Genomic DNA, 10395 nt, shown 5'->3' with positions numbered 1-10395 from the left:
GAACAACAACAACAAATAGTACAACAACTAGAAACAAAAAACAAAACAAATTAAATAAATAAGTAAGAAAAAAAAGAAAAAAAAAGAAAAAGAAAAACGGAAAACATCAAAAAAAAAACGGGGAAAAAATCCCCAAGACGTGCCCTCACGTAATGGCTATTCAGCTGCTGGCCTGAAGAAGTGGCACAAGTTCCTTCTCAATTTGATCCACCGACGCACCGGGTGAAAACCGCACCACGGGCACACCATTCTTATCAATGAGGAACGAGGTGAAGTTCCACTTGATGGCCTTGGTGCCAAAGATACCAGGTTTCACCTCCTTCATAAACTCATACAGCGGATGGGCCTTGCCACCATTCACGTCAATCTTCGCCATGATGGGGAACTCCGCCTTAAAGCGTGTGCAAACAAACTCCTTCACCTCCTGCGCCGTCCCCGGCTCCTGCCCGCCAAATTGATTGCACGGAAACGCCAACACTGTAAAGCCCTGGCCCTTGTACTTGTTGTAGAGCGTCGTCGCCGTCTCGTAGCCGCCCTTCGTGTAGCCGCACTTACTGGCCACATTGTAGATCATCAGCGGGTGCCCCTTGTGCTGCAAGAGGTCGTACGGCTTGCCATCGGCCCCATTCACCCGAAAGTTGTAGATGGTTTTCACACTCATTGTCCTGCGGAATTTAGTAAAACAAAACATGTATTAAGTTACTGCACGCCACGGCAAAACGTGGGAAGGATGCAATGGCGAAGACAAGCGAAAATAATGCCGTTCATCCCCACGCAGAGAATCAGAAACAAAGATCAAAAAAAAAAAAAACGTGTGCGTCCACTCGTCACGGTCAGTCCAATGAACGCGGGCTCTCCGCATGTCCATTCGTTAATTAAGAAGAGTTTTACAAAAATCATCCCATCAATTCCTCCTGATGGATGTTAAAAGAGATAGAGGAGCAGTAGCACAGATATCAGCAATAACATCTGCCCGGGTGAATTTTTTTTCCACTACCCAGTCAAACAAACAAAACAAATCAAAATAAAAAAACGAGGAAAAAATCCCCAAGACTTACCCTCACGTAATGACCATTCAGTTGCTAGCCTGAAGCAGTTGCAAAAGTTCCTTCTCAATTTGATTCACAGACGCACAACTTGAAGCAGTGGCACAAGTTCCTTCTCAATTTGATCCACCGACGCACCGGGCGAAAACCGCACCACGGGCACACCATTCTTATCAATGAGGAACGAGGTGAAGTTCCACTTGATGGCCTTGGTGCCCAAGATACCAGGTTTCACCTCCTTCATAAACTCATACAGCGGATGGACCTTGTCACCATTCACGTCAATCTTCGCCATGATGGGGAACTCCGCCTTAAAGCGTGTGCAAACAAACTCCTTCACCTCCTGCGCCGTCCCCGGCTCCTGCCCGCCAAATTGATTGCACGGAAACGCCAACACTGTAAAGCCCTGGCCCTTGTACTTGTTGTAGAGCGTCGTCGCCGTCTCGTAGCCGTCCTTCGCGTAGCCGCACTTACTGGCCACATTGTAGATCAGTAGCGGGTACCCCTTGTGCTGCAAGAGGTCGTATGGCTTGCCATCGGCCCCATTCACCCGAAAGTCGTAGATGCTCGTCATTGATGTAACTTAATGTGGCCTTGTTGAGCAGTACCACCGACGACAAGCGTACAGGAAGGGAGAGTAATAAAATAAAAAAACAGCCACACTGTTTTGACCGCAGATCAACGACAGACCTCGTTGCCATCGAAAATCGGCGCAGAAATTTACACACGCAACAACAAAACTGACGTAATCGTGCCTCCTTACGTTCCCATTTCGTGATGCGCAGTGGGAGCGGGATCTCAAACCACTGGCATCGAGCCATACGAGAGAACAAACAATGTGTCATGCCAAATCATCCTGACGCCCCACCGAGAAGTCGTCGTGGAATGGCAACTACAGGCTTCCGATTGCCTTGTGATTTCACGCAGGATCCGGCGAGCTGATGCCCAGTCCTCCCCCACCGAAAACAATAATAATACCAAGAAGTGCTTCGGCTACCTCCTTGGTATTGGCGCCGTCGTCGCCGTCGCCGAACTTGGCGTACTCTTCACGGAAGGGGAAGCCCGAGTCTTCCTGTTTTTCGTGGTCCAACTGAAGCGGTGGGCACAGCACGAAGGGGTCTTTCATACCATCACGCCCCAACAAAACCGCGGAGGGGCATTCGCAACAATGCGATTCCACCCCTCTCCTTCCGGAGTGAGATGTAGAGGAGTGGGAAACCCTGCAGCCATCTTTGCCTGCTTGACTATTTTTACCCCCTTTGTCTTTTGTCTTTTTCCTTCGAAGATGACCCCGCCCCAGAAGCGTCAGGCGAAGAGGCCTGTGCTGCTTCCACCTATTTATTGTCTGCCCTTCGTGAAGGATCCCTTCAGCATCGCCAGTTGAATGTCAGTTGCCTGTACAGTACGATAATTCAGGCAGTGGAAAGCATGATGCACCTCACCTTGTGAAAGTAACCTCTGAAGCGAACAAGCAAACACAAAATAATGAGGAAACACACAAATATGTACAAAACAAGTGCAATCCATTGCATAACATCAACCACGGAGGGCGGCTTTGCCTTACACAACTTTCGCAAAATTTCCCAGTTGTTAGATGCATGCTCTATTCTTTTCGTTCAATTCCGCTGCCTCCATATTGTCGCGCATTCGGTGGCGAAAAATGCGCAACATGAGACGTGAAATCCAAAAACACAAGTCATTACCGGTCCGTATATAAATGCACAAAAAAAAAAAAAAAAAAACTAAAAACAAACAACAACAACAAAAATAAAACGAAAAAAAAAGCAAACAAACAAACAAACAAACAAACAAAAACAAACCCATATTTTTTACAGAATAGAGTTATTAAGTTTTACGTCCTTCGGCCAAACGCTGCACTGCACCTCCCCAATGTGTTTCTTCTGGAGGAGTAGCATTACCAGACGACTCTGACCAATACCACCTCCAATGGTCTGCGGAAACTCACCGGCCAGCAACCGTTTGTGCCAATCGTACTGCAGGCGTTCCTCATTCGACAAGAGGGCGAGCTGATGTTTAAGCGCTTCCGCGTCCACGCGAATCCCCATGCTGCTCAGCTCCAGCACGTCATCAAGCACAGGGTTGTACACAAGAATATCACCATTCAGCCCCTGCAGCGACTCCAAGGAATTCACTGTTGGGTGGCCGGAAGGAAAGCCGCTGTCATTCGCATCAACGGGGGAAGACCAGTCATCGTAGTCCGGCGCACGCATATCGTGACACTCGCCACTGCTTAGTCTGCCACCAATGCCAATAAGAAATACGGCACCGTGTTGCTTCACAATGGCGCGCTCACGCTCCTTCGGGCTCATATCTGGGTACATCCTCAGCAGCTGTTCCGCATGAAAAAATTGAATGCTGGCCGGGAGCACCGAAGTCAAGTTGAACTTGGCGCAGATAACTTCTTCCGCCTGGCGCATCGCCGCGTACACGCGCCGAACAGTGTTCCTTAAAAATGTCAAGTTACGCTCCTGCGGCGGCATGACCAATTCCCAGTCCCACTGATCCACAAAGACGGAGTGCGCATTGTCTAGGTCGTCTTCCACGCGAAGAGCCTTCATGTGAACGTAAATTCCTTGGCCAATGGGAAATTTGTGTTCCCCAAGTGTCTGTCGCTTCCACTTTGCAAGGGAGTGAACCACCTCAAACATGGCGTCCGGAATATTCTTTATACGCACTTGCACTGCCTTCTCATGGCCGCAGAGGTTATCCTGCGTCCCATCACCAACCCGCGAGAGAATTGGGGCTTGAACCTCAACGAGGTTCAGCTCCTTGGCGAGCGCATCGCTGAAGACCTGCTTTATCGTCGCAATCTGCAATTGCAGTTGAATGAAGGCCGCAGGATCCTCAGATGACATGTCCCTCGTCCTTTTCTTTTGTATTATTATTTTATTATTGTCTCTGTTCTTGTTAAGTTTTGCGTTTCCACTAGTGAGGGTAACTGGAAGGGCCTTTATCACGTAGTCCTCTCTCTCTCTCTCACTCTTTCTCTCTCTCTCTCTCTCTCTCCTGTTTGGCTTACTGATAGCTTGATTTAGCCCAGCAAAAGAGCACACACACACACACACGCACACAAAGAAATTTTTTTTTAAAAAAAAGGTGATGCGCACGACCACTTCTCGCAAAAAAGAAAAAAAAACGCAGAACGAGACCAAGAAAAAAAAAAGTTTCAAAAGTCAACAGACTCCAGCTGAAATGCATGAAGTATGAAACGGCAACTAAGACGGCGCGGCACATGCGCCAGCAGCTGCCCATCCCTCCACGACCACGCTGGACAGAAACAAAACAAAATTACCGAGGAAAAAGAAAGCATGACGTCGTAAAACATATCGGAGGCACCGATAAGGGGAGAAGGTGGCAATTAAAAAAAAAACGTTCAACTCCTGAGTGCGTCCTTCACACCGGTCGCCCCTTTCCCCTTTGTTTTCATTCCTTCTTTCCCATATCCGTGTTGTTCCCGTTTTTGTTTTGCTCCTTTTTTTTTTTGATTTGTCCTCCTGCGTGATTCCCTTGTCCGTCTGGTTTTAATGGTTCCTCAAATGGCGTCTGGGGCGGCGCCACCACGCACCGAAGTGCGCTCAATCTCATTCGCCGTGTTAATCACCTGCCGCGCAAAGTGGAGGGCCTCGCTTAGCGGCGCCAAGTTCTCCTCTGTGCTGCAGCTGGGCCGCAGCTTCCAATGCACCGTGCTGCTGCGGGCGCGGAAGAACGTCAGTCGTGAGGCAGGGTGCAGGGTTTTTTGCTTCGGCACATGCGGTGTCGCGGGCCCACGTCCTTCACGTCCCCGTGGTCGCTCCCGCACCGCTTGCGGCACCGTGGTCGCGCTGATGTTTCCCTGTGCAAGGCGGTTTTTAAGGGCACGCGCGGCCGCAAAGTTCTCGATCCAGAGCGACGAGGTGCTGTCCACTGTGAGATCTGTCCCCCGCGGTTTCACGCGTGAGGTGTGCTCCACAATGATGCTCTCCACGTTAAAGTCCTCCGACTCAGCATCGACCTCGCACACGTGCGAGAGATCCATGCTTTCGTAGCCAATAGTTGAGCCATAATGGATAAGATTGTGCTCCGCGAGGGACAACTTATCAAGAATTGCCTCGGCAATGGGGGCGGCCGGGTGTTCTGTGTGCTGCTTCCAGCGGCGGTACACGTGGAACTCGAGTTCAAACGGAAACGCTACGGTTTTTTTCCGCATGGCACCGTTGCCGTCTGGGCCAGTGCCCGCACCGCCACCATCGCCACCGCCACTGCCGTTGCCGTCAACACCAACGGTGCTCAGGTTCCCCACATCTTGAGGAGAAGGGCCCATCGGCGCGGCGGCGATGCCCGTCTCGTCCACAGAGAATACCGTCCACGTAAACGTGACACCAGCGTTTTCCATATCCAGCAAGACAAATCGATTTTCGTACGCATCCCACATGGCTCGTGCCACAGAGCGACTCTGTCGCTCATTTGAGAAAAAGCAAATCTTCACGAGCGAAAAAACAGCCTCAGACTGCAGTGCCCCACATTCCCTATCCACGGCGCGCGAAACACAGGTTGGTGCATCCTTCATAAAATACAGCTGCATCGACTCTTCGTTCATACGTTGTACAAATTCACTAAAAGTGGCGTATTTTAACGGTGTGCTGTACGACCCCTCACGCGCGAGACAGCAGTAGGCGGCACCAAGGTTGAGGTTAATCGAGACATGCTGCATACGAACGTCCTCCAAGCTAAGGAGGTGCGTAAACTCATCGAAGAAGTACTTTTGAAGTCCATCGAAGCGTGTGACCGTAAGGACAGGACTATTCGCCATGGACGACGGCTGACTCATATTGGTTGTGGCAGAATCCCGCAATTCAACCATCAATGGGAGAACATTGTCCTCGTTCGCGTAGACATCCACGTCCTCGTAGTTCTGCGACGTATACCTCACCCTCGTGTCATAATCTTCTCGAGAAGCATCTTCCTTTCCCTCCAGTCGCGGTTGTCGTTGCTGTTCCTCGTCTCCGTGGCGTTCCTGTTCCTTATCGCTGTGCTGAGTTGGTTCTTCATACACATCGTGGGTCGGCTCAGGTTCGTCTTGGACGCTCTCATGACCGGCATAACACGCCATGTCGAGTTCGTCGGACCCCCCGCGCTTTAACTCATCGGCGTCGCTGTTGTCCTCCCTCGCATCCTCTCCTTCTCCTTCTCCTTCTCCTTCTCCTCCTTCTACCCCTTCAATCACCGGTCGCGGAGGACGTGGCCTGCCAACGCTGATGTTCACCAACCGAATAAGTTTATTCTGCAACTTAAAAGGTTTTGGTCCCTTGTGGCCGAACAGCTTAAGCGTGATGGGACGGGCAGAGTTCTGCAGTTCACCAACAATGATGCAGTAGCGGCGCCGCTTCTCACCACGGAAAAGCAGCTGTCGAACGGTGTCCGCCTCATGCTCGGTTTCGCATACACCGAAATTCTCGCGAATATTTAGCGGAATATCACGCTTATGCCCGCCATACTCCGCCGCAAGGTCCTCCTCCGGCACTCGTGAGACTGGCGGAGGGTTGCTAGCCGGCAGAACAGTTGTTGTGACAGCCGTCAGGACAGACGCGTTGTCGTTAACTGCAGTCAGCTTGGTGTTGTTAGCGGAAGGCTGATCCGCCCGCAGTGGCTGGTTGAATGTCCCCCTCCCCCGTCTTCGCGTAGTAGCCACAGGGGTGGCCCCCGCCCCCTGCTCCTGATGCGATGGTTGCTGTTGCTGCCTGAATACGGACTCCATCGCCGTCTTGTGTGCCCCGCTGTGCCGCGCCACACACGCCTATCGATGTTGTTGCCGTGGGAGATGCCGAAACAAGCACAGGAAAATGTGTATATCGTCTTCTTTTTCGCCCCCTCCTTTGTTGGTCCTACAAAAAAAAAAAATCGAAGATAGTCGCATACGCGCACGCAGAAACAGTAAAAAAAAAGAGAGCAGCAGACGGTGGAGTCTCATGTGCACCGCCGTGTGTGAACGGAAAAACAAACGAGAAAATACAACCAAAGAGGCAATGGCGATGATGAAACCCAGTTTTGGCAGCAAAAAAAAAAGGTGGGGGGGGGGTCGTTTCCCGCCAACATGGCTTCAAAAAGAGCATGTGGTGAAGAAACCGCCGTAACACAATAATAACCACATGCACGGCGTCATGCCTGAATAGGCATAAAATGGCAAAAAACAATAACAGTACAAAAATTCAGCGTTGAAAATCGATAGTTGCACGGAAGACTCAAAAATGATAATAATCACAGTAAGAATAATACCGTGCTCGCTTTGCCTCCTGCATATGCCCCGCCACATACGGGCCTTCACTCGTGTTTGTTGGTTGCCGCTACAGACTAAACCGCTGCCGCGGGACGCAGCCGTGGCATCCCGCCAGCCTCGCCCATCAGCTGGGCACAATAAGTTTCTCCCTCCAGCGCGGCGAAGCCGAAGAAAGCCCCAAAATAGGCAGCAGTTCCTTCTCGCCCATTCTCCTTCTTATCTCGTCCCGCGCTGATTTTAAACAATCCCCCGTCGTCTTTGCAGGAGTCGCAAAAATTTGTAGAAGCAACAAAAAAAAAAAAACTCAATACGAAGGGCGAATGCGAAATCCGCCAAAAATAGGCGTGGGACTGACCGCTAAATTCTGCGACTCAGATCGACGGCTCATGGAGACTTTGGGAATGTGGTCACCGTATGTGCTGCTTCTCCCGTCATCGGCTTGCGCTGTCCAGCGCTTCCAGCTGTACGCGCTTCCAGGGAGCTGCTGCCGATACGGATACGACTGCAGCCCGCCGTCACTGCCCGAGTGAGGGTGCGACGCGGCACTATTCTGTCGCGGCGATAATGACAGCTGCTTGGCACCTACGGCAACTTGTGGCCCGTATTGAGGCCTTCTTTGTGTTTCCTGTGGTGGTTGGAATGGGCCACTGCCCCCACCAGCACAGCCGCTGCCCTTTCCCGCCTGTGTCACTTCTTCTGGGTGACCAAGGTGATTAAATGGCAAGGCAGCTGAGTCGGCAGGGACGTAACGCGCGTGATGATAGTGGTCGCCACCAGTGCCAGTCGTAGAATGATGCCTAACTGTGGCTAGTGATGTTGTTGTCCTTTCCTCATCCGATAGCAAACTGAGACGCAACTTTTCAAGTTCCTCCGTGCATGCAAGACAAAGGAGCTTGTGCGTCACCGGATTGGTGAGAACGCGGTCTAGCATCGTTCCAAGAGAGCCATTCTGGTTCAGTTGCAGAGGGCTGGAAGCCAGTTGTTCCGGGTTGAGTGCCCCCGGGCCGGAGGTTAAGGCCTGCTGATACGCCAACTCGTTAAACCCACGTGAGAGAACCACTGTGAGTTCACCCACCTGTCGAATCAACTCTTGATTCTGTTCACGAAGGAAGATGAGTGTTCGCTCTGCCTCATCCTCCTTGTCTACCGCTCTCGTCCGGCACTGCAGTTCACGCAGCGCCAGATCCTTTTCGTACAGCTTAATATTTGCCTCTCGCAGTGCCATTTCCATTGCCCCGTACTCCTGCTTCATCTTCACCATCTGCGTGGTGAGGGCCCTGTTGGTACGAGTCAACGCCTCGTAGGAGCGTTGGAACTCCAATGCCATCGCCTGGGAAGTGCCAGAGGACACCATGAGTCGTTCCAGCGAGTTCGTCTCATCCATGAGACGCTGCAGTGGGTCCTTATACGTATCCATCTGCATGAGTTCCCTTCCCTTCTCACCAAAGGGCAAAAGTGTTGGGTGGTTGTTGTCGTCCCTGCCGCTGGTAAGATCATTCCTCCTCTTATTGACATTGCCGCTTATGGACGCGTCCTCCGTGGGAGACGTCGGGGGCGTCGTCTTCGGCAATGTCACATGCTGATTTCCTGCGGCCACGCCTGGCCCAGTAGGAGCTGCCGCAGCACTGCGTTCAGCTTCCGCGTGCCCCGCGTCACTCGCTTCGGTCTGCCCCTGTTCCTCTTTTTCGGTTGCCATCGATTCCTTCTCCTGCGCAGTTGTTGCCGCCGCGGCCTTCTCTTTGGCTTGCGCCCGGCGCTGCTTTAGAAGCTCCTTTTTCAAGTCCCAGCACGTCTTCTTCGTCTCCGCGTGGTAGTAATAAGTCCGCCCTGTCCCCTCTTGCGTCAGCGCCTTCCATGCCCCGCTCTGAAGCAGCTGCTGCACCTCCGCATCACTCACCTCCGCGTCGCTGCCGTCGTGGCAAACGACGGCAGGCTTCTGCTTCTTCTCTCTTGGCATCTCCGCCGCAGACGCCCTCCGTGCTGGGGCCGCGGTGAACCAAAACGCAAAACAAAAAAAAAGGCAAATGCTGAAGGCAGCCAACAACGGGGACACGGAGACAAGAGAATCCAACGAAGACGAAGAGGAGGACGTTTGGCGGAGTGCCCACAACACGGAAAAACAGAGTTTAAACCACGAGCACACACACAAGTAAACAATGGAAAAATGCACGTATCAAAACAAAAAAACACGAGACAAAAGACAGAAAAAAGACACAAGGAAAAAAAGACGACAGTAAAAAAAAAAAAACGGACAACAATACAAAAAATACCCCCTTTTTTGACCTATAAAAATGCTTAAGCGACCATCTGAGCGGGAAAACGGATGATCCGCGGGACAATTTGACAGGGATGAAGAAGATCAAAGAGTAAGGGGGTGCACCTGATGGGGAAAGGCCTCCAGCACCCCACTAATTCAAAAAGAAAAAAAAAGAACGGAAAAGGTATACATGTGTGTATGTGTGCGTGTATGCCTGTATGTTTTTCCCGGTAAGAGAACGTAGAAGAGTGAGAGGGGAAAGACATACAGGGAGGAGAAAAAGTAACAATTCAAAAAGAAAATAAAAAAAAACAGCCTCTGCGGTGAGGCCATTCAAGGCCTGACGTTATTTTCCCCCACAGCGACTGTTGTCGCCCTCATCGTGTCAACTTTGCAGCCAAGGCAAACTTCCTCCATCGCAGGAAGGAAGAGCAGTCACATGGCTCATGCTGCCAGTAAGAAGGGCCTGAGAAAATAAAAAGCACGCAGATGAAAGCATCACAACATATCAAAAAACAATTAAAAATAAATAAATGATATATATATATATATAACACAAGCAAGCAAACAAACAAACCCTTATAAAGAGAGCCTTCTATGCGGCCGCTAATACAAACTCGTGCAGCGTGCTAGACACTCTTCCCAAACCCCCCTTCCGCCCGCTATCTACCCCACCACCCACAACCCCAACAACTACTACACATGTTATGGCAAAAAAACGGAGCATAAACACCGCTCTCACTCAGAATAAAGAATACAATACGAAAAACAAAAACAAAAAAAATCAGAGACAACTGAGCATGAAATAGCAATTCACA

At 50.9% G+C, this 10395-nt stretch overlaps 5 protein-coding genes across 5 annotated transcripts, besides 10 other annotated features; all 5 read right to left on the bottom strand.

Moving 5' to 3' along the window:
* Nucleotides 1–31: 31 nt before the first annotated feature.
* Nucleotides 32–118: a microsatellite.
* A 42-nt stretch (nt 119–160) lies between these two features.
* On the bottom strand, nt 161–661 carry TraAM80_03803 (glutathione peroxidase-type tryparedoxin peroxidase; the record flags this gene model as incomplete). The annotated part of the gene is made up of 1 exon (XM_029380755.1): nt 161–661. The coding sequence occupies one exon, from the start codon at nt 659–661 to the stop codon at nt 161–163; it is 501 nt and encodes a 166-aa protein (XP_029239491.1).
* A 342-nt stretch (nt 662–1003) lies between these two features.
* Nucleotides 1004–1033: a microsatellite.
* An 89-nt stretch (nt 1034–1122) lies between these two features.
* On the bottom strand, nt 1123–1620 carry TraAM80_03802 (glutathione peroxidase-type tryparedoxin peroxidase; the record flags this gene model as incomplete). Its single annotated transcript, XM_029380754.1, has 1 exon — nt 1123–1620. One exon carries the CDS (start codon nt 1618–1620, stop codon nt 1123–1125), a length of 498 nt encoding a protein of 165 aa, XP_029239490.1.
* A 1149-nt stretch (nt 1621–2769) lies between these two features.
* Nucleotides 2770–2865: a microsatellite.
* Nucleotides 2866–2875: 10 nt separating this feature from the next.
* On the bottom strand, nt 2876–3922 carry TraAM80_03801 (asparagine synthetase A; the record flags this gene model as incomplete). Its single annotated transcript, XM_029380753.1, has 1 exon — nt 2876–3922. The coding sequence occupies one exon, from the start codon at nt 3920–3922 to the stop codon at nt 2876–2878; it is 1047 nt and encodes a 348-aa protein (XP_029239489.1).
* Nucleotides 3923–4030: 108 nt separating this feature from the next.
* Nucleotides 4031–4073: a microsatellite.
* A 42-nt stretch (nt 4074–4115) lies between these two features.
* Nucleotides 4116–4139: a microsatellite.
* A 460-nt stretch (nt 4140–4599) lies between these two features.
* On the bottom strand, nt 4600–6801 carry TraAM80_03800 (uncharacterized protein; the record flags this gene model as incomplete). Its single annotated transcript, XM_029380752.1, has 1 exon — nt 4600–6801. One exon carries the CDS (start codon nt 6799–6801, stop codon nt 4600–4602), a length of 2202 nt encoding a protein of 733 aa, XP_029239488.1.
* An 823-nt stretch (nt 6802–7624) lies between these two features.
* On the bottom strand, nt 7625–9277 carry TraAM80_03799 (uncharacterized protein; the record flags this gene model as incomplete). The annotated part of the gene is made up of 1 exon (XM_029380751.1): nt 7625–9277. The coding sequence occupies one exon, from the start codon at nt 9275–9277 to the stop codon at nt 7625–7627; it is 1653 nt and encodes a 550-aa protein (XP_029239487.1).
* A 218-nt stretch (nt 9278–9495) lies between these two features.
* Nucleotides 9496–9587: a microsatellite.
* Nucleotides 9588–10079: 492 nt separating this feature from the next.
* Nucleotides 10080–10102: a microsatellite.
* Nucleotides 10103–10130: a microsatellite.
* Nucleotides 10131–10154: a microsatellite.
* A 176-nt stretch (nt 10155–10330) lies between these two features.
* Nucleotides 10331–10361: a microsatellite.
* Between the last annotated feature and the right edge of the window lie 34 nt (nt 10362–10395).

Source organism: Trypanosoma rangeli, assembly GCF_003719475.1.
Source record: "Trypanosoma rangeli strain AM80 chromosome Unknown Tra_15.4_contig_00103, whole genome shotgun sequence".
NCBI classification, from domain to species: Eukaryota; Euglenozoa; class Kinetoplastea; order Trypanosomatida; family Trypanosomatidae; genus Trypanosoma; species Trypanosoma rangeli.
This window is presented reverse-complemented; position numbering and strand designations above follow the sequence as displayed.